The sequence below is a fragment of the Eumetopias jubatus genome, unplaced genomic scaffold (genome assembly GCF_037043125.1).
Source record: "Eumetopias jubatus isolate StellerSeaLion01/CBP00866 unplaced genomic scaffold, mEumJub1_p1.0 scaffold_109, whole genome shotgun sequence".
Lineage (NCBI taxonomy): Eukaryota > Metazoa > Chordata > Mammalia > Carnivora > Otariidae > Eumetopias > Eumetopias jubatus.
The window spans coordinates 560,140-583,696 of record NW_028274915.1 but is presented as its reverse complement, the minus strand read 5'-3'; the positions used below and the strand labels follow the sequence as shown (position 1 = coordinate 583,696).

General features: G+C 46.2%; 1 protein-coding gene across 17 annotated transcripts in view; it reads right to left on the bottom strand.

Annotated features, from left to right (window-relative positions):
• The window catches only part of LOC114204150 (putative phospholipid-transporting ATPase IIB), a 58,506-nt gene extending 40,735 nt beyond the window's left edge, over nucleotides 1-17,771 (bottom strand). For 12 of the 17 annotated variants that reach the window (XR_015767481.1, XR_015767480.1, XR_015767482.1 and 9 more), the window contains exon 1: nucleotides 17,495-17,771. Coding sequence is in view for 6 of the 17 variants with exons in the window: in XM_088020709.1 (XP_087876835.1) it covers nucleotides 17,495-17,610 (116 nt within the window). In the remaining 11 variants the exon portion in view is untranslated. Of the gene's footprint in view, nucleotides 1-908; nucleotides 1,004-2,969; nucleotides 3,319-17,494 lie in introns of those variants that run through there. The other 5 variants (XR_015767486.1, XR_015767489.1, XR_015767491.1 and 2 more) reach the window with 3 other exon arrangements.
• Nucleotides 17,772-23,557: the final 5,786 nt, after the last annotated feature.

The following is a 23,557-nucleotide window of genomic DNA, read 5'->3' as shown; positions in this document are numbered from 1 at the left end:
CTCACACTCAGAACCAGTCACCACAGGACAACCTGATGTCTGCCTGCTGGTGTGATACAAGAAGCAGCAGATCCAGCATTCCTGCCAACACATGTACACATTTACCGTATTTACTCAATCCCAGAGCAGTGGTTCTCAAAGTGCAGTCCCCAGAAATTCTTGGAGCCACCCCCAGAAACAAGAAACTTCTGGAAGTAGCCTACAGTTGGTATCAAGAGCCCTCGCACTCTGCTGCTTGAGAAGCACTGCTCTGGGGCTAATTTTCACGTGACGGGAAGTGCACAAAATAAGAGCACTACACCCAACTCCAGGAGGTACTAATCCAGACACTACAAACCACCAGCCTGGACTCTTCAAAAATGCCACATGAGAAGAAAGAAAACCACCACAAAGATTTCTCCAAATTAAAAGAAATTAAAAAGATATAACCAAATGAGGGGCGCCTGGGTGGCTCAGTTGTTACGCGTCTGCCTTGGGCTCAGGTCATGACCCCGGGATTCTGGGATCGGGGGACTCCCTGCTCTGTGGGAAGCCTGCTTCTCCCTCACCCACTCCCCCTGTTTGTGTTCCCTCTCTCACGGTGTCTCTCCCTATCAAATAAATAAAATCTTTAAAAAAAGAATGACAATGGTGAGTGCTACTCCAGATGGTCAGGAATATCCAAGAACAGAATTATTTCCATTCTGCTCTAAGACGTTATTGAAATACATCTTCTACAGTACATAACAAGCTTTAAATGTATATGAAGTATACACACAGTGCAGAGTACATAAACGAGCTTTATATGTGCCAACTTAGCAGTCCCTCAGGGAATCTGTGGATGTGGGTGTTCACACACCTGCATGTGTGTGGGGGCGTGTGCATGTGTGGGTATATGCAGTGACGGTGCCAGGCAGTCCTTTGCTTACTAGGATTCTGTGAAAAGGTCAGAAGGCAAGATTCCAGAAGACTCCACCTTCTTGAAACTTTATTTTTTTGAAACAGGTGCCTAGCTGTCAAGAATCCAAACACAAGTGGGGCGCCTGGGTGGCTCAGCTGGTTAAGCGACTGCCTTCGGCTCGGGTCATGGTCCTGGAGTCCCGGGATCGAGTCCCGCATCGGGCTCCCTGCTCAGCAGGGAGTCTGCTTCTCCCTCTGACCCTCTTCCGTCTCGTCCTCTCCATCTCTCATTCTCTCTCAAGTAAATAAATACAATCTTTAAAAAAGAAAAAAAAGAATCCAAACACAAGTGGAATTCAATGACTATAAAGATGTCCTTGGACAATAAGGCCAATGCTGACCTGCTACCTAAGCTCCTTTTACCATCTTTTTAACATGTGGTAACTAAAAAAATAAGCCAGCAAGTGGATTACTGAGTTAAAGGTTACTGAGGTATCCCCCACTGTTGGACAGAGAAAACACTTATAAATTCCCACTAAATAACGTTTCCGTGCAAATATCTGTACACAGAACTTTCTCCATATTTTTACATGAATTCTTTCAAAGAATCCCAGAACTGCAATAGTTTGTACAAAGTCATAAGCTCTAAAACACTTGAAATATTATTGCCAACTGCAAATTTAAACTCCCACCACTAAGTGCTATGAATAATGCCAAAAGCAATTTTACCTCACCCTCATCAGATGAGAGCTAAATACATGTACCCTTCGCTTAAATAAAGGGAGGAAAATGGCATCTTGTCATCACCGGCACCGATTCACGTTTGCTAGCACACGGGGTCCTGCACTACTACTCACAAACTGTGGCTAAGGCTGCTCCCCATGCTGTTCAGTGGAGCTGGGTGTATTTGGGGCGTGTGCACTGGGGGCACCCCAGGAACTAGGACCCTCTCCCGTGGCACCAGCCTCCTCACAGGTAAATCTTCACTGGCCAGGAACTCAATGTGCCCCTTCAGCAAATGTCACCAGGACTAGGACGGTTTTTGTTAGTGATGTGGTCCCCAGTGGTCTGCCCTAACTTACTTTTGCCCATAAACCCTGTTACTTCCAGCGAGCATTTCTACCAAATACGAAGTTTTGCAGGGATATATATAGTATACAACGACAGAAATGGCGATGTTATTTATGCAAGAGTCCATCTCTTCCACACTGATTGGTAGTATCTCTTAAATGTATTGTATTAGAGTAATTTGGGCGCAAGAAAACAGGACTTTAACCTACAACCACATGGAACCGGACTCTCTGCAAGGACCTACAGGAGGAGATGCTGCATATTGACACCCTGACTGTAGCCCTGTGAGTCCATACGGTTCTGACCTTCAGAACTGGAAAATAATACATTTGTTTTAAGCCACTACATTTATGATAATTTTACAACAGCAATAGGACACTAATACAACTGAATAGCAATTAATGACGATTTTTTTCTTTGTATTCTGAGTCAATTTGACAATCCTGCTTCCCGTGACCTCGCTCTCATCTTTCCTCCCTCATGTGAAACGGCCCTCGGATAAGAGAGGGTGGTGAGGTGAAGACAGAGGTGTTCTCCTCGTGGAGGATGTAAGTGTGCCGACGGCCTGTGCTGAGGCTCCCCCGGGCACTCTGGTGCTTCAGTGCAGTGCCGATTAGGCATCGAGGGGACCCGACACACAGCACACGACAAACACAGGCACCACCTGCCCTGAGACCGTAAAGCAGAGAATAAGCCTGAGGAGACGGTGGGCAGATCTTTAGCAAACACTAACCACACAAACACTTCTCCTCCTCCCAATATAATGTCATATAAAAAATAAAAACCACGAGACCTCTGAAAATACTGGAGTACAAAGAGTACGTTAGGCTGAGGACCCCAAGAAAAATCACCTCTCAAAATCCTTACAGGAAGGTGAGAAAACGCTCTGCAAGCCGTTTGGCTGTGCTGGGTACATACCCTCAGTCACCTGCTGAGCACCACTACATGCGCGCCCACACTGAAGACACGGCAGTCAGTAACGGACACAGCTTGTAACTCACAAGCTCAGACTCACTCACCAGGAAATCTTAAATGACAGCAATGGCTACTGGCGAGACAGTCCCCTAGCCCTTGGAAGGTGCCGACTGAGCTCAGGCTGCAGGGGCTGCATCCAGGTAGAGGGGCAGGGTGCGTGTGGAATGACCACTGTGGACGGGAAGGTAGGGAAGGTAGGTGGGGCAGCGCACGGCTCAGGAAGGACTGCCAGTCACCCAAGCTCAGCCACAGCTATCCGTGAGAATTCTGGAACTGGAGCTGGGACACAGAAGGCAGCCTGCTTCGAGATAACTACAACTGTCAACTCCTATAAGGAGAGCGACGAGAGGTCTACACCGCTCTGCAGATTAGGACGCCCAGAACAGCTGTCTTCTGAAAGAGAAAACACAGACAGACAGACACACATGTAGAAAGGATTAGAAAGTGTTTCCCATAAAAATGGAAGATTAAATACACGACTGCCTTCAATACCAAAAACACTGCTTTTTCTTAAAGCTGAAACCTACAGAACAGAAAACAAGAGATGATAACAAAATGTAGAAAGCTAGAAAGCAGACAGATGGATGGTAAATAAGCAGATCCAAGAAAAACAGGAGTCTCAGCACAGCCGCGAGGAAGCAGGAGAACCCTGGGACCCTGGAGGGGCGGGCCTGGCGTCAGGGGGACCTCTGAAGCGGGTGGGGAGGGAGGAAAGAGTAGGAACTGACTGAAAGCTACTGAAGACCATCTGGATCCTCAGGTGACCCCTCCCAGCTACAGAGCAAGGGACAGCTACCCCCTGGGGGAGGGAAAGCAGAGGGCGAGGCTGAAGGAAGGACAGTGAACGTGGGTGCAAGCCAGCGTGGCCTCCCTTCCCTGCTGCCCAGGTAGAAATTCAGCGTTGAGAGGAGGAGGAAGGACAGGAGAAGCCGGCGGCCAGTGTTTGCTGAAACTGTCAGGCATGAATTTAAGCACCTCGCCTACGTTCATTTAATTCCTAGTTTTAGAAAATTAACATAGGAAATTCTTACTATAAAAAAGAAAAATAACTGAAATGTCCAAGACCAAAGGTGGTCTATCCATACCACGTGACATCACCCGGTTTAAAAGAAGTAGGCAATGTGACGTGTGCTATGGCACGAAGCTTGAAAACACTTCGCTCAGTGAAATAAGCCAGACGCAATACGACAGACCCTGAAGGGCTCCACCTCCACGAGGTGACAGCAGTCAACTCCACAGACACGGAGGTACAGAAAGGCTACGGGGGCCGGGGAGGGGGGTCAGCAAGACGTCTCCCGGGTGCAGAGCTTGGGTTTGGGAGGAGGAAGGAGGCCTGGGGGCGGGAGGTGAGGACAGTGGTACAACAGCGTGAATGTGCTCACGGCCACTGCACTGCACGCTTGGGTAGACGTGCTTAAGATGGTAAGTTTTATGTTAGGTCTGATAAATTTTTTAAAAAGGAACAAATTCTATAAATATCGCTGAAATCCAGCTCCCTAGCAGCCGCGTAACCCCCGGAAGATGGGTATTTCCTCATCACTACCCACATCTCCAACATACGAAGCTGGTTTCTACCCTGGGGTCGGCCTGAACGCACCACCAGGCCCCTTCCCCTCACCCTCCTGCCGGCTGCCGCAGTTAAGGAACTAGAATCGGTATGGCTATCCTGGAAAAGCCAAATCCTCACACACCAGGCACATTCAGGCAAGAGTTTGATCACTTGGGGAGCTGGCCTGTCAATGAGACCAAACACCAGAAGGAGAGAGAACACTCCTGAAGGCCTCCTGGACTGTGAGGCCCTGGAGAAGAGGGCTGGGGTCTACGGAGCCCTTCCCACAACCGGGCACCCAGGGTACCTGTATTCTGCATGGTCCAAGAAGAAAAGTTTAGCGCAAATGAGAAACTTTTACAGCACAGGACAGTAAAACCATTCCTCAGAAACAGTTCTCACAAATAAAATTTTAAAAAAGCAAACACTTGGGTGCCTGGGTGGCTCAGTTGGTTAAGCGACTACCTTCGGCTCAGGTCGTGATCCTGGAGTCCTGGGATCGAGTCCCAGATCGGGATCCCTGCTCGGTGGAGAGCCTGCTTCTCCCTCTCCCTCTGCCTGCCTCTCTGCCTACTTGTGCTCTCTCTCTATCTCTGTTAAATAAATAAATAAAATCTTTAAAAAAAAAAAAGCAAACACTTTGAATGACAGATGAGCAAAGACAATTCATAAAAAAAGAAATACAGCTGTACTTCGAGAACTATGTGCAGCCACATTAGGAACTCTAACCCTTCCCACACACACCTGAGGGACCGCCCTGGGCGAGCGCTGTCCCGAGGAGGACAAACACAAGAAGCGGGCTGCCTACTTGCAAAGGGAGACGTGCTGGGAAGACTCTAATACAGAAGGCGCGAGGGCCAGACGGAAGCTGAGTCTCAAGAAGAGACACCTGCATGAAAGGAACCAACCACAGAAGGTCTTGGGAGACCTGGAAGGGGCTGCGGAGCCTTGAGGGCTCAGGACTGGAGAGAAAGCCGGGGCAGCTGGAGTGGGCAAGGCACCGGAGGGCCACCGGATGCGGCTGAAGGGGTGGGCAGGGCTGAGTCCCGTGGGCACGGCCTGCCAGGATAAGGAGTCTCACTTTAACTCTCAGTGGAAGGGAAGTCAGTGGAAGGTTTTAACACTAGGAGTAATTTTTGTTTCAAGAGAACTTCTAAAACACGCAAATTAAAACAAATGAAAAAAATTCTTCACCCTTAGCATTCTTAACAGTCTTGGCTAACAAAGCACTCTTAATGGCTAGCAAGAGTGTGAACAACTTTTATGGAGGACAGTTTGTGAAAATGCCCTGACAGCCCTTTTTTTTAATGGGAGTAACTTTAACCATAGGTTCTAATGATCCATGAAAACAAATATTTGAAAACATGAAAAATGTACACAAGATTGATCTACCAAGATGACCATGACTGTGCTGTGCTGCTTAAAAGTCTACCCAAAAAGCACGGAAGACTTTAGTTTCAGTGATGAGAACTGGTCCTGGGTGTCGGACACCCACACACTGTCGCTGACAGCAGTAAGGCGGAGGGAGGGCCTTCCGAGAGTCACAGTGAGGAGCGGCAGCACCTGTCCCCGCCCCGACCAGCACCCAGGGTCCCCTCGCTCCAGTCACCATCCACACCACCACACAACATCCCCCCAACAGGAGACTCGTCATTTGAGGGGCTCACACAAAAGCTCCTCTCAGCTGTGAGGTAGCGGGCCTAAAACAGAGTTATTAGGTTTCCTCAGAAAAATTCCTTTTTTCTCATTCTCTGCATAAGATCACTTCTTTTAAAACAGTCAACTAGAAAATGAATATTTATACAAAATGCAATTAAAATTCAAAATGCCACTTAAATATATTATAATATAGTATACAAAATGAGATTTTTAGTCTTTTTCATTAAGTTCTTGCAGCGATTGTGCTGCATTTTAGCAAAAGTCACAATCTTATCAAGTTTCATGCTAGAAAAGTAGTACAAAGAGTCTGAAAGATAATGAACATAAGCAACATCACGTTTAGTAACCTCCACTTCAGAGATGGAGCCTTTGAACTGGCAAGCAATTTATTCCATTTCCAAAGCAATTTTCCTATCGTATTGAAAATTTTACCTCAGTATTTAAAAACAATAAGATGATAAATAATGGATTTTTTCAGAGACAGGTAAGCAGAAAATCCTAAGTGTCTGTGTTGCCTAGTGTCATACACACTTAATTGGTTTGTCACTCAAGAAAAATCAACGTTTCCAGCAATTAAGTATAATTCTGGAAACATATTTTTAAAAAGAGTAAAAACAATGTGAACAAAGACGACAGAACAGATGATACCAAAACCAAGAGTACTGCCACACTAAGAAACGGAGACAACTCTCTTAGCTGCTGCCAAAGGTTTAGAAAAATTGGGAACCTTCAACAAAAAACACTCAAGTACTAGAAGGTGCGTAATTTACATGTATCTAAGTAAAAGTAGGTCAATACAATAACTAGCTTAAACTCACATTAAGTATCTAACAGCCTTATTGTTTCCATTTTGAGGAGAAGCATTGCTGAGAAGCCAACTGATAGTAAAGGGAGAAACCATTTAAAATATGCCTAATGCTTAAACCTTCTTTAAGAAAAATAAACACTGCCCTCTTTGCCTACATGTTAATAGAGAAGAAAAACAAAGCAACAAAGTACTATAAAGAAATGGGTATGTTTCCTTCATCAAACACAGCTTCCAAGTTCAAGCGTGTCACTGATGAGTCACTAATAAGCAGCAAAACTGTATACTGGGAAACTGGGACTCTTCCCTTCCTACAGTAGCAGAGGAGTTAAACAGCAGAATAGTTGTGTAAAAAAAAAAAAGGAAAGGAACATTGCCTGAAAGGCACGCCTTGACCTCAGCAATAAAAACAAGCAAGACGCGCAAGGGCCAGTCAGTGCCCACGCCCGGAGATGCCCCCCATGTGGACTATGGACACAGTAACCTCGGAGCCACCGACTCCTCTTCCACGGCGTTCTGTAAAAAACCTCAATACCAATTTCTTAACATAAGAAAGTACACCAACGCTATACATGAATCGAAACAAGCTTCTAAATTAGAGTAATGGGACAATATCTAATATTATGTAAACGCCAATCCAGAAATTAAAAACATAAGTGGGCCGATTAGCTCAGGACACATGACCCAGTTATACCCAAAACTGTCATGTTCACAATCACCAAATCTATCTTCATGCTAATACTGTCAGCTGTAGAAACTACAGTGAAACAGACCTGTTCTGGCAGGTTTAAAGAATTTCATGAACTCGAGTGAACTACAGATCCTTAAAAATACGTCTCTGATTCCAAGGAGTCCTGGGCCTGAGCACTTTGATAAACACTATCTTAAGAATCATTTGGTAGCGGCACCTGGGCGGCTCAGTCACTAGCGTCTGCCTTCGGCTCAGGTCGTGATCCCAGGGTCCTGGGATCGAGTCCCACACTGGACTCCCAGGGAGTCCGCTTCTCCCTCTGCCCCTCCCCCTGCTTGTGCTCTCTCTTTCTCTCACTCTGTCAAATAAATAAATAAATCTTAAAAAAAAAAAAAAAACAAAGGAAGAATCATTTGGTACTTGAAAAAACCTTTTCAGCTGTGAAAACACAAAAAAGAAATTTCATCTTTATAACTAGAGTAAAGGCATTTTTTTAGATCATCATAATTGTAAAATTTTTAAAGATTCAGGGGAAATCGTGTATAGACACTCATTCTGAGTGTCTATAAAAAAAACTGTGTTGCCTCTATTAAGAAACACACTAATATTTTAGAGATAATCAGACAAGAGCCATCTGTTCTCAGCATGACTCTCTTCTCAAACACTAAAGTTTAACCATTATAATATTGCAAATGACTCTAGGCAGGGCCAAAAGCCACACTGCAACATGAAGCAAAGAATAGGTACTAATAGACATGGATAAACACAATGATGTCCAGTGTCAGTCATTCTTTTTTCAAATGTGAAGATAATTTGAATGACACGGGTACCATTTAAAAGACAGAAATGAAAAATATCAAATTAACAAATACCTTACTTTTACCCACCTATACATACTACAAGAAGAAAATCAATGCCTCACATTAGTTCACAGAAAATGATCTTAACAAGTAATTGCACTCTTACTGAACTATTAAATACTATGCGTGGGACACAGCATTTCATTCACCTAGTAACTTCCAAAAAAAAAAAAAAAACCCACCCCCCCCCCAAAAAAAACCAAGAACATCCTCCTGTATTAACCATACTCAAATCATATCTAATTTGCCCCTTGAAATTTTCATAAAGTACAAACCCAATGATGAAAAATTTTATACCAGTTGTAACAATTTATGATCACTACATGTTAAATATATTGTGTCCTAAACTAGCATGATTATAATGAAATAAAAGTAGTTTCACTCCAAGGAAAACCTGAAAACCTTTAAAATACATTACTACAATTCCTTATACATTATGAACACTAAATGACATTTTTATATGGTCAAAGAAAAAGCCTTTTAAAGCTCACAAAGCAAGAAAAGCCCACGTCAAAGCTGTTTTTCTAACAACTAATTAGCTTTCAATTGCCAATGTGGAAGAAAAAGACCCCATAATATAAACTTTTGTTATTGGAAATAGAAGACTGAATTTGCACTTTTTATTTTTTTATCTATTTTTTTAGCTGTCTTCTAATTTACAGCACACATTTCCCAAAACAGAAATACTAGAAAAGCCATAATTTGGATATAAAACTTTACTCACTTTACAGTTCTGAAATATGAAATTAGAGATTTGTTATATATTAAGTCAAAAGTACCCTAAACACAGTTAGCTTTGTTAAGTATATCTCACTGCAGTAAGAAAACCTCCAGAGATGAGGTGCGGGAGGTGCTGAGAGGCAGGGCGCTAGGTCTCTCTCAGAGGTGAAGAAAATCTTCCAACCCTGCCCGTGGTGATGGCTGCATTTACCTTGTGAATACATAAAACCCTGAATTTTACACTCCAAACGGGAGGCCTGTAGCCAAAACTTGTTAGTGAATGGAAAAATAAATAATAAGACGGACTTTCAAATACAAAGAGTAAAGACAAAAACAGAACAAAGGTAAATGACTCCTTCCGTCAGTTCCAGAACAAGACTTGAGCAGACAGGGCGCCCTCCCCCTCTCCCCCATAAGCTATAACCCTGGAGACGACAGAGGGAAAGGTGAAGAGGAGGAGGCAGACCAGGAGGGACCCAGACCCCAGAGGTCACACAACAGGGAGTTCCCAATGCGCTCCTTCAGCCTCATTTATCCCAAATTGTGTACCAGAGAGTCAGCAGCCAGAAAAACCACGGACATAAACCAAAGAGAGCCCCAAGAACAGCCCAGGCCCTCCTGCCCATCCCTACCACTGGGTTCACAGGAACCCAGACGTAAAGGCCCCCCAGGCCATACTGCAGGAGGCCAGAGGCTGCAATAAACAGGCATTCCTCCCCTCCCCAGACAAGGGGACATCAGCAGAGCCCCACGCGGCACCGCAGACCCCATGTCTGCCCAGCGGTGAAGGGGGCACCCTCTTCTCCCAGGTGTCAAAGGGAACCCAGCTTTCACCCCATCTGCCAGCAACAAGGCAGCACCACCTCATCCCACCTCCCTAACCCCAGTCCCATGGGGTGTCAGAGGAGGCCTGATAAAACAGAAGATTATTTGAATAAAGTCCAGAACCTCCCAGCATAATACCCAAAATGTCCAGGATACAATTTAAAAAAAAAAAAAGGACTCATTATACCAAAAGCCAGGAAAATCTCTACTCCTGAAGGAAAAATAACCAACAAATGCCAACACCAAAGGGATGCATATGGTGAAATTATCTGACAAGGATTCTAATATCCATCATAAAAATGTGTCTATGGGCAATTACAAACATACTTGAAGCAAATGAAAACAAACAAACAGCTATTTCAGCAAAGAAAGCTAATATGAAGAAGAACCAAATGGAAATTCTAAAACTAAAAAATACAATAATGGAGATTTGAAAACAATGCATAGGGTTCAGGGGCAGAAAAGAAGAGACAAAGGAAAAGTCAATGAACTTGAAGAGTGAACAACAGAAACCAATCTGGACAGAAAATGGACTTAAAACAAATGAGGAGAAACTCAGGACGTTTGAGACACAAGAAAGATCTCACAAGGTGTCTCCAGAGAGAGCGTTAGAAGAGATGAAAGAGGGTGGGGCTCAAAAAGTTCTAGACAAATAATGGCTGAAAACTCCTAACCTGACAAAAGATAAAACTTGCAGATTCAATAGGCTACGTGAACCCCAAACAGTATAAACCCAAAGAAATCTATGTCAAGACCCATAATAATCAAACTACTGAACTAAAGACAAGAAAAAAAGCTTGTAAGTAGTGAGAAATGACATCTTACCCACAGGAAAAGAAAACATTCCAATGACATCAGATTTCTCATCAGAAATCATGGAGGCCAGAAAGAAGTAGCATAACATTTTCCAAGGGCTTAAAATAGGAAAAGGACTGTCAACCCCAAATTGTGTATCTGGTGAAATTACCCTTCAGGAATGAAGGAGAAATAAGACCTTCTAAGAAGAAAGAAAACTAAGAGAATTTGTTTTCAGCAGACCTACACTAAAAGAATAGCAAGGAATTCTTAGAACAGAAATAATAAGGAATTCAGGACCTTCAAGAAATAAGAGAACAACAGAAATAGTGAAAACATGGGTGAATAGAATAGGCATTTCTTCTCCTTTTGAGTTTTCTAGATTATGTTTGAGAGAGAGAAAAATTAACACTGATGTGTAACTCTAGTCATATGTAAGGGAAATATTTATGTACTTTTGCAAAATTAAAGTATTTATGTAATTGTACAAGATAATTACTTTACCAGTAAGGATGAGTAAAGGGATGTAAAGAGGTACTGATTCTTCACTTTACTAACACTGATAAAATATCAACACCAGAATACTGTGATCAATCACGCATGTATAATGTCATATCTAGAACTACGACTAAATAACATCTATACAAAGACATACAGTGGAGAAACACCATAGGTAAATCAAAATGGAATTCCAAAAATTGTTCAAGTAACCCACAGAAAAACAGGAAAAAGAAAACAAAGAAACAACGCAGCAATCAAAAAGGAAAATGGCAGATATAAGCCCTAACTTGTCAATCATTACACTGAACATAAATGCTCTAAATATATCAATCATAAGACAGAGATTGGCACAGGCTCAGGTCTTGATCCTGGAGTCCCGGGATCGGGTCCCGCATCGGGCTCCCTGTTTGGCGGGGAGTCTGCTTCTCCCTCTGACCCTCTCCCCTCTCATGCTGTCTCTCTATCTCATTCTCTCTCTCAAATAAATAAATAAATTCTTTAAAAAAAAACAAAAACAAAACATAAGCCAACCATATGCTGACTACAACAAACTTACCTCAAATATAAGCAGGTGGAAAGTAAAAGGATGGAAAATTATATGCCAGGTAAACACTAGTCAAAATAAAGCATGAGTGGCTATATAAATGTCAGAAAAAGGAAAGCCCAGAGCAAAAATATTACTAGAGACAGATGGAAATTATAAAATAATAAAAGCATCAGTCCATCAAAACAGAGCAATCCCAAACATGTCTGCACCAAATGACAGACTGGCAAAACAGTAAAGTAAAAATTGATAAAACCAAAAGGAAAAATAGACAAATGCACAATTACAGTTAGAGACTTCAACGACCCACCCTCAACCAAGAAAACAACTAGAACATAAACTAGCAAAGATAACAGGATCTTATCAACATTTCAGAACATTTCACCCAACGACAGCACAATACACCTTCTTTTGGGCCCTGAAATTCTTACCAATACAGACCATATTCTTGGTCACAAGACAAACCACCAAAATTAAATGAAGTAACACGAAGCATGTTCTTTAACCACAAAGAAATCATGCTAGAAATTAGTAACAGAAATATAACAGCAAATTTTCCATACACATTCCTAAGTAATCCAAGAGACAGAGGAGAAGTCTCAAAGTAAAACAAAATGCCAAAATTTGTGGGACACCGATAAATCAGTGCTGAGAGGGAAATTGACAGCACAAAATCCTTATGTTAAAAAAAGAGGAAAAGTCTCCAATCAATAATCTAAACTCCCACCATAAGAAACAAGAATGAGAAGATAAAAAATAAAACCTAAAGAAGCAATCAAAAAGAAGGAAAAGTAAAGCACAGAAATTAATAAAAGTGAAAACAGACAACTACAGAAAAAATAAGAAAAATAAAGGATAGCTCTTTGAAAAAACTCAAACCTCTAGTAAGACTAACCAACAAAGGAGTGAAGGCACAAACCACCAATATCTGAATGAAACAACATCAAAAAGATAGTAAGAGAATAGATGACGAACAACACTACACACATAAATATGGCAACTTTCCTGAAAAGGACCGATTCCTCAAAGGGCACAATCACAACTCACCCCAAACAAAATAGCTCATTTGAATAGCCTAGTTAACTATTAAAGAAACGGAGTTTGTAAAGTGAAACACCCAAAAAAGAAATCTCTTAGGTCCAGACGGTTTCACTGGGAATTCTACCAAACATTTAAAGAAGAGAGCAACTCTATTCGAAGTCTTCCAGAAAGCAGGAGAGAAGGGAACACTTTCCAAGTCATCTCATGAGGCCAGGCAGAAGGGGTAAAATCTGACAGTCACTGCCGTTCCATTCATGGAAAAGAGACATCTACAGTCAAGTGCAATCTGTGCTCTGAGGGGGAACAGGGGCCTGTAGGAGCCAGCAGGGGCATCTAACTCTATCCTGGCTGGGGTTGAGATAATGGAAGGCTTCCAAAGAAAAGTAATTTTCGATGCTGACAGAGTCAGAAATATAGCCACTGAAATATGGAGATTTTAAATGCCAGAAGAAACAGCTAGAAGAATCCAAAATAAGTGCCTTGGGGGTGAGAGGCTGGGGTAAGGAGGAAGCAATAAGCGGAGTACAGAGCCACAGTATATTCTCATTAGCCTTTTACCATATGTTATTATGATAAAATACAACCTACCTTCACAAAATAATGCAAAAGCACAACTTCCAGTTTAAGATCCATCTCTCCCTGCTCCTCTTCCCTAAGCCCAACTATAAGCTTGGAAATAAAGCAAGAGCCAAACAAAGGAGAGCTCTGGAAGGGGGCGAGAAGGCAGCAGTGAAGAGGAAGAGGGTTAGGGGGGCTTGGGACCAAGGACTGAGAAACGACACAGCGGCAGGACGTCCTACAGGCCCTCACCCAACAGCAGGAAGGAGACAGGCCTGGCATTCCCTAACTCCCAACCCAGCAAGGAAAGGCACCCCGGAAAGATCATTCCTCCCCTGGAGGGAGCAAGAGTACACCACCACCAGCAAGACAGATCAAAAAGTGCCGTGGGAAACGGCATCCTTCCCCATGGAACTAAGACTCCCCTGTCCCATCGAGGGACAGTGGTGCATCTGGGCGGCAGCAGTTAGAGGAACCCTGCCACAAAAACAGGTTAGAAGCCTCAGAAAGCCCCTGTGTCCCCGTGGGCCGAGACGCCCCTCTCTTCTAACCAGGAGGGAAACCAGGCAGCATCACCAAGCACAGCCCCACTTCAGAAGCAGCCAGTCCAGGAAACCGCTTCTATTCAGGGCCTGAACTCCCCTCCTCTGCCACCAGAGACCAGAGCAGCAGGAAGCACCAGCAAGAGGGATTCCAAGGGCCACAGCGGTGCTGAGACTCCTCCCCTAACCAGACACACCAGAACAGCCAGCAGGCTCGTGCAGAGCGGGTACAATCACAACCACTGCCCATCCAACAAGGCCTTTTCATCACATGGACTGACCATTCCTTCTCTTACCAAGAGACACTGGGCCTGGGGAGATCGCCTCTTCCTTTCAGCACAATAAGCAGGGACAAGAAGGAGTCCCAGTACACCACATAAACCAAGCACACCAAAAACTGTAACACAAAATTAAACTGTCACTGGGATCACAACCCACAAATGTAGGCCAGGACCTACAAGGTAAACCTAAACAGGGCGATCACCTGCTAAAGTAAAAGATATAAACAGAACCCACATTCTCCAGACATAAGAGACAGAATGTCCAGGATAAAATAAAAAATCATCCATCACATCAAGAACCAGAAGATTCACAGTGTGAGTTAGAAAGGATAATCAACAGACACCAAAACTCAAATTAACTCAGATACTGGAATTATGTGACAATCATTTTAAGCAGCAAACATAAACATGCTTCAACAAGCAATAACAATTCTCTTGAAACAAACAGAAATTATAAAACTGACAAACACACTAGTTCAAATGAAACACTGCTGCATGGAATCAACAGAAGAGTGAAGATGACAAAGGACAGAATTAGGGAATTTGCGAACAAAAATCAATACAATGCACACAATCTTAACACAGAAAAAAGAAACTGGGGGGGCGGGGAACCTAAGGGAATTATGTAACACTAACAAAAGATCCAACATTTGTATCACCCCAGTACCAGCAGGAGAGAGAAGACAGTGGAAACCAGAGTCCTTGAAGAAACTCCCCAACTTTGGTGAAACAAAACCCAACAGATTAAAATCTCTTACTAAATACCAACCAAGATAAACCAAAAGAAATCCACACCAAGATACATCACAGTTAAACTTGTAAAAATGAAAAACAAATAAGACCTTGAAAGCAGTCAGAGAGAAATGACACGTTACCCGCAGGGAAATGCCAACTCGCGCAGCAGTGAACTTCTCATCAGGAATCATGAAGGCAAGGTGGGCAGTAGCCAGTTTTCAAGGCTAACGAAAGAACTGTCAACCAGGAATTCTATACCCAATACATCCATCCTTCCGGAATGAAGGGGAAATAAGAACATTCTAAGGTGGAAGAAATTTCAAAAATTGGCTATAGGAAGCACTTCAAATAGAAAGGAATGGGGAAAAAAGAATCCTGGAATACAAGGAAGGAGTAACAGAAAGAGCAGAAACATGGGTACGTACATTAGACTATCCTTATAATCATGAGTTTTATAAATATTTGATGATTTAAACAAAAAGTGTAACACCATCTGATACTCAAGATAGGATATTTGAAGTGTAGGGGGAGAAGATGGGTAAAGGGACCAAAATGCAAGTAAGGTTTACACACTCTACTCCACAGACTAAAATACGAATCCCAACACCCCATGGTGATAAGTCACATACGTATACTGCAATACCCAACAGAGCACACACTACAAAAACTACAAGAAGACCTACACTCAAAAACCCCGCAGAGATCTCCAAAAAAAGTTCAAATGACCTAAAGGAAGTCAAAAAGAGAAACAGAAGAGGAATGAGAATCAGAAGAAACAAAATAAACAAATAATAAAATAGCACCTACACTATAATGTAGCAATAATTAACTTAAATGTAAAGGGTCTAAATACACCAATCCAGAGAATGACAGAGTGCATAACGGAAAACCAGGATCCAACAAAGAGACTCCAAATTCAACTTAGGCTGAAAGCAAACACCATGCAAACATTAATCCACAATAAAGCAGGAGGAGATTTCAGAGCAAAGAAAATTGCCAGAGACAAAGAAGAACATTACGCAAAAAAAGAAACACTCTACCAGAAGACCTAAGAATCCTAAATATGTACACACCAAATGACAGAGCCTCAAAATACCCGCAGCAAAAACTGAGATGCAAGCCGCGACGGAAACCTACATATTTCCAAATAATGATCTCCCCAAATCAAGCACTCAGAGAATTTCTGACACAATCACTGTTACAGGTACTGTCAAGGAGGAAAAGAGAAATGGTACTTCTGGCCAAACGCTAAACACAGGCACCTCAGTAGGTTCTCCTGTAACCCTTCACCATCCTGTAGGAAAACAACAGTATTCCCCCCCATTTTACATCCCAGGAAATGGGCGTTCAGGTTAATGAGATCAAACAGCTAGTCAGTAAATGAGCCGCGATTCAATTCAGCTCTACAACATTACAACACATACTTTCTGACTCTATGTTACAGTTTCTCAAAGAGCCCAGAACCAAAGTTACTCTAAAACTCGAATCCTGAAGCAACTGGATATTGAAATTTTTTTTTCCTCTTCTGTACTAAAAGTTAGCAGCTTCTGCGGCACCTGTCCAACTCTCGATCTCAGCTCAGGTCGTGATCTCAGGTGGTGGGATCAAGGCCCGCCTAGGGCTCCACGCTCAGGGGGAGTCCGCTTGAGGTTCTCTCTCTCTCTCCGACCCTCCCCCCGCACGCACGCGCACTCTCTCTCTCAAATAAATTTTTTAAAAAGTTAATTGCTTCTACAATTCCTTAGGAATAAAATTTCGATTAACTGCAGAAGACAGTACTTCCTCTTTTTATAAGTTCCTTTTTTATAAAATATAGTATTCCTCTCTTCGGGCGAGAAACAAGTTAAGTGCGAGCTGAAACCAACTAGGGGAGGAGGCTTCCATTTTCAACGAAAGGTCTCTATGTTTTAAATGGACGACTGAAGTGGGGTCCCATTAAACAATCTAACCTTGTAAAGTTCCGTTTCTCATTGCTAAAAGCAAAACTTCTGGCCAACGAACATGATTAAGTGCACCTGGGTTTGGCACAGAACCTGAACCCTTTGCATCTGTGACAGGCCGTGCTTCTCCACTCAGGTGTGTGCTTCGTGTCTGCACGTTCACGGTCCCTACGGGAACCACGCCGAGGCTCGGACAGCAGCAGTGTCTGCGGGATGAGGGCCCCGCCCGCCCGGCTCCCGTGAGAGCGCCGCAGCCGCACGCCGGCCCCCACCTCCGAGGGCGACGATGGCCAAGGCAGCCCAGGACTGGGGCGGAGCTGGGGGTGACCCCGCCCGGCCCCGACGCTGAGTCCCGGGGCCTCTCCCAAGGGTGGACGCCCCCCCAGAGTGCAGGCGCGCGGGAGTCGGAGAACTGTGCGCGGCCTGCGAGCTGGGACAGACCCGCCGCCGGGGGGCGGGGGGCCCGGACGGGGCGCGAGGGGAGGGCCGCCGCGGGGGGGAGGGAGGTCGGCGCCGTCGTTACCTGCTGGGCCGTTCGGCCCCCGGCCCAGGCCCGGCCGCGCTGTAGTAGGTCGCGCGTTTGCGGTTGGCCACGGCGGCCGCGCTGCGCACCGGGTACAGAGGGATCCGCTCCGCCATGTTCCGGCCGCCACCTTCCCGCCCCTTCTCGATTCGCTGCCTTTCCCCGCCCTCTCCGCTCAGCTCCAACCCGGCTGAGGCGCCGCCCGCGCGTCCGTGCCCGCCCCGCGAGCGCCGGAGCCCGAGAGCTTCACAGAGCGTCGGAGCCTGATGACGACAGCTTGCCGAAGGGAGGGCACAAAAGGCGGCGGCGTTAAGAGGCTCCGTCCCGCGTCCGGGCCCGATGACGTCAACGCCGCGGCGCGGGCGCACGCGGAGGCGGTGACGCGCTGAGGCTCCGCCTCCCGCGCGCCGGGGCCGGATGGCGTCCCCGCGGCGCGCGGAGGGGGTGTGTCCCGGCGGCCCCGCCCCGGGCTCTGGGCGCTGGGGGCTGGGCGCGTGCGCGTGCGCGAGGGCGCGCGCCGGAGGCCGGCCCGGGGCTGTGCCCCAGGTGCGCGTGTCCGGGGACGGCGGCGGCCGCGGCCCCCGGACTCCTGCCTTTCCCGGTCGCCGGGGACTTCCCGGTCCCTTAACTCGCCGCCTTGTCGGGCTTCCCCTGCGCGCAGGTGTGTGCGGCGTTGTCCCGCACCTACGGAATACAATTCCCGTAAGTGGCCTCCAAAGAGTGGGCCAACAGTCGAGTCCAGAGAGTGCTCAACTTCGCGCTGGTGTTATTAAAGTTTGTTACTGATTCATAGCTTGGAAGTGTGGTCTGAACTCTTTCCATGCTTTAACATTGAGGTTTTCTTCTGATCAAAAATAAAGCAAGCTGTCCGCGATGTAATTGACCCAGGACCCACAGAGTTAGCTGTGCCTGCTCCCCTCAGTCGTAATTTTTGACCGAAAAAACTTGACTTCCAATGCCTGCTGTTGGCCGGAAGCCTTACCGGTAAAGTAAACGGTGATGAACGCGTTTTGTATGTTGTATGTATAACATACTGTGTTCTTACAATAAAAAGCTAAAGAAAAGAAAATGTTATAGAGGAGCTCATGAGTTAGAGAAAATGCATTTACAGCACTGTTATGTATATTTATTGGGAAAAACCCCCGTAGAAACCCATATTATTCAGGGGCGCCTGGGTGGCTCAGTTGGTTAAGCCACTGCCTTAGGCTCAGGTCATGATCCCGGAGTCCCGGGATCGAGTCCCGGGATCGAGCCCCGCATCGAGCCCCGCATCGAGCCCCGCATCGAGCCCCGCATCGAGCCCCGCATCGAGCCCCGCATCGAGCCCCGCATCGAGCCCCGCATCGAGCCCCGCATAGAGCCCCGCATCGTGCCCCGCATCAGGCTCCCTGCTCGGCAGGGGGTCGACCTCTCTCTTTGACCCTCCCCCCTCTCATGCTCTCTCTCATTCTCTCTCTCCCTCTCTAAAAAAAAAAAAATTATTCAAGGGTCATGTGTCTTGGCAAATAGATTTTCTGTTCCAAGATGGAAATGCTAACGGAGTAGTGGTGTTCTTGGAGACCTCCTTCTAATCCACCCCAGTAGGTGGTCATTTCCTTAATGCTCCTTGAGAGTCGGTTTGGAGGCACCTTTATCATGGGGTCACTTCTCAAGAGGATACTCACTCTAAAGAGTCCCAGCGGCCCCACTTGTTCCAAGGTGCAGCCCCCTGCAGAACACCTGTCTCTCCTAGCATCCCACAGTACGTCTTCTTGGAAGTTGCCCAAACTGCTTCCTGGCCCCCTTCAGACAACCAAGGACGGTCAGAAGTACCTGCAGACAAACTGAAGTCTCTTCTACTCCAAAATCCCACCTTAATAGGATGCTTCCCAGTCCAAGACTTTTCCCCTTCTACCTGATAAAACTCAATTTCCTTTCTAAAACCCTTGAAAGTGACATCAGAAGGGCTCCCTTGCTGCAAGTTGATGGGTAAACAGCCTTTATTAATTTTGTCTTGAGGTCGTTTTGTTTGTGATAGTTTGAGGTATTTATTTCAATGACTTTTATTTTTTACTTTGAAGATTTTAATTGGTCCTTTTTCCTATGCATCTATTCTTATTTCATTTCTGTCTTTTGTTTCTTACTTTCAATTATCTAAGGAGAAGAAAATGTTTTGACTGTTGACTTGTTAACTTTCTTAGCATTGGGTTTCTTCACATGTCCTGGAATTTAGGTTTGCGGGCAGCGGGCAGGAGATAGCGGCTCTTCCCCCTTCCCCTCCTGCTCCTCACCCTTCCCTAGTCAGTGGCCTTGCCATCGCTTCCACCTGCAGCCCAGAACGGGGTCCCACGTGGCATGTCAAGGCTTTCAATAACAGGGAGAGCATGTCAGATGCAGGGTCTGCAGGCAGTGGTATTCATTCTTGGTCTTCAGTTTGGGTCTCTGTCTTTGTACTCCTAAGCCCCCACTGTGTTCAAAAGCCCTAGGCAGCTGTCAGCAACAGGGTTTTGTTGGTTGTTTGGTTTAGTTTCCTACACCACGTAGGACAGCCTCACCCAAGCCTGTGGGGTGAGCCCCTTGCCCACTCCGGTGGCCAACTTCCAGCCCCAGAAACCAGCCGACAGGAGCCACTCTCACCTCTGTTTCTGGTCCAATAACTTTGGTGTTTTCGAGCCCTGCTGTGTCTTTTTGTTTTCTGTTTCCATAATTTATAAATCCATTATGACTATGTGTTTGAAGCAATGTGTTCAACATAAACTTCTAAATTCTAGTCTCATCTTGACTATTTTCATGTATTACCTTCTCCATTTGAAAACTTATTTTTAAAAAAGTTAATATTCTTGAGTAGTTGCTCCAACTTTCTGGTTCCAGTTTGCTATTTCGCTGCTTTTTATGTGGCTTGAATACAGGCCACTTTGTGGACACCCCTCTCAAATGACGCCGTGGCCTCCTATGTGCAAAATGAACTTGTGCTCATTCTTTTCCTTACTCCGACTCACTGCGGCAGCTGACATTCACCTCTTTCAACAGCTGACATTTGTTACACCAAGTGCTCGACCACACTCCACAGAGGACACTGTTAACACAACAGCTCAACCACACTGAAGACTTAACATTGTAACACCAGGTCCTTACATGTTTCCCTTCTGTGATAACTTTGAGACAAATCCTCTGGCTCTCCTCCATTAACTCACTCTCTCCTGGATAGTTCTCTTTCACAACCTACCCACTTTAAATAAGAACCCCTCCAGTCTTTTTTCTACATGCTGACCTCTCCTGGCTCCATTTCTGCATTGCTAATTTAGGTCAGTTTAGCCAAGATTCTTCATTCCCATTCTGTGCCCAGGTGAGGGATGGGTGTGGTGGGGATGCAAATATAACTAAGACATGGCGTCTGCCCTGCAGGAGGCTCTTCCTGGGCAGGGAGGCCAATCTGCAAACTGCTGGCTGCAACTTGGGCCACAGTGGAATGAATACGTGCGTGCTGTAAGCCTAAAGTTCCGTTAGGGTCTTTGCGGGAGCTGGATGGCCTGCTGCAGCATTCAGTTGAAGAGTTTAGTGGAGGAACTGTTTACAGATGTGTGGGTGGGAATAAAAAACCAAAGCAGTTGGAGGGACTTCCGGGGACAGGTAGATGGGAAACCGTTCTCACCTCCAGGCTCAAAGAGACCGGAAGAGGAAGAGTAGTACTGGAGCCAAGGGGAGCCCAGGAGCCAGATGCCCCCCCAACCCCTACCCAGAGATGCTGAGGCTATAAAGCCGGGGTCACAGCACACTGCTCACAGGTAAAGTCTACCTGTCATCTGTTTGGTAAAGATAGTTTGTTTAGACATAACCATGCTATTTTATCAACATATCATCTATGGCCGCTTTCAAGCTATAATGGTGGAGTTGAGGAGGCCCTACAAAGCCTATGTGGCCCTTTACAGGCAAAGCTTGCAACCCCTGTTACAGAGGCCCAGGGCCTTGCTAATATCTGGGAACGGGAGGGGGGCATGCCCTGACAGCGCAGGGATGGACTGTTTCTATGGAGACAGCACTTCCCTAGAGCAGTCCCTGAAGGAATAATGAGAGAAGGCATAATAACACGTTAATGGAGGGGACTGGAGTGACAGAGAATACTTGCATAATCTTTAGGAAGGCATGGAACGAGTTTTCAAAAAAAGAACAGATGGAGGAAAGAGCAAACCAATAAGATGGTAGAGTTACACCTGAATGTCACTTCATGTACATTAAATGTAAGCCGACTAAGTACACCAATAAAAAGTCAAATTGTCAGATTGGACTACAAACCAAATCCAGATATATGCCTGAGGTCTAAGAGGCCTCATATGGAGAAGCAGAAAGTGAAAGGATAGAAGACCATGTGATCACTGGCCATAATGACGCGTCGTGAGTGTCCCTCACCTCCGCAGAGGAGGACCCCGAGGCACACCATGGGTACGTGGCTGACCTGGGTCACAGCCAGAACTCGAACCCAGGCTCCAAAGGCCATGTTTAGCCTCTGAACCAGAGTTGCCAGCTGAGCGAGAATAAAGAGAATACTGACCGCCCGAGCTTGGACATAAGGCGAAAGGAGGCTGGCATGTCATTTCTTCTCACGTAAGGGTACAGGCCACCCGAAGACTGGGAAAATGGACTTTGTTCAACTGACTGCTATTTAGTAGAGGTCCCCAACTTAGTGAAATTAGACATTTGCGTGAAGGTTTTTGCCGGTAGAGAAGCAAATAATTTCGGTCCGGGAAGAAAATAGAACATCAAAGGATATAGTTTATTGTCCTTTAGGATATTAACCACTTTCGTGTCTAACTAAGTGACCTGATCCTAACAGCTATGAATTCTAGGTCCTGAAAAACTCTCCCCGGCTGTCTTAAGGTCCTACTCACCCACAGTCAGCTAGCGGGCGATACAGAGCTAGAGCATCTCTAACAGGAGACCTTGCAGGAGGCATGGGGCAGAGTCAGCCCTGGCGGCAGCTAAGATCTAGAACCATCTGATGCACTAGAACGTACCCCCGCGTTGACTCGAGCCAGCCATGGAAGCAGCTCGAGAGCCTGAGCCAGTGCCCCCACAGACTAGAGCCCCTCTGCTCCGACCCGTGGACCCCGTCCACAGGCAAAACCCGCTCCGGCATGAGGTCCGGAGCAAAGCCAACTGCACACCAGTTCTCTCATCCGATCCAGCATCATTGCCAGAGTGAGAGCCAGCCCGAGATCGAGAGCCACTTCTCAAGGCAGCTCAGTGCTGCTGTGGGAGGCTGTGCGGGGTTTCCTGTGAAAGGCACAGGGACAGGCTGTGGGGATCAGCACAGGGTGATCACCCTGGCAGGGTGGTGGTCTTCTCTCCTCCTGCCGCTTCGGCACCATCTGCAGATGGAGGACTGGCCACTGCAGCGGGGCTGGTCACCACTGCAGGGTTGACGGGGCTCAGAAGCAGCTACAGACCCAAAGCCCGCTCCAGAGCTCGAGGCATTTCCATCTTCTGCTGCGGTGCCTTTGTCGGGAGCTCGGGAGCTGGAGCCAAGTGCGCCCCAGTGTGGGTAAGCCCCCTGCCCCTGCAGCCAGCTCGTGCCCCCGCTGCACAAACACAGGGGTGCTTACCACCTGGCGAGCTAGAGCAGACGCTCAGACGTGCGCCAAGCGAGCATTACCTCCACCCACAAAGCCAGAGCCACCGCACACAGCAGCCCCCGCACCCACTGCGGACTACGGCCCCCCCCCAGCGGCAGCTCCCGGGCTAGAGGCCCCTCTACCTGCTCGCCTGGACCAGCTCCAGTGCAGCAGTCCTCTCTGCTGCCGGTTCCTCCACCAAATTTGGCAACAATGCCAGCCTGAGAGTTCACTGAGCCCTGGAGTCCATTCCAGAATCAGCTTGAGCCCCACCACCGGGGACGGAGCCAGCTCCAGCTGCAGCTCCAGCTCAGGTCCTGGGCTGGTTCCACGGCAGGAGCCGGGGGCATCCCTGGCATCGGCCGTAGCTCCGGCCCATGGCTCGAGCCACTCTGCCGAGGTCCACCTGTCACCGAATCTTTTTATTTTTTTCAAGAGAAACTTTTTTTTAGCATTTTATTTGTTAGAGAGAGGG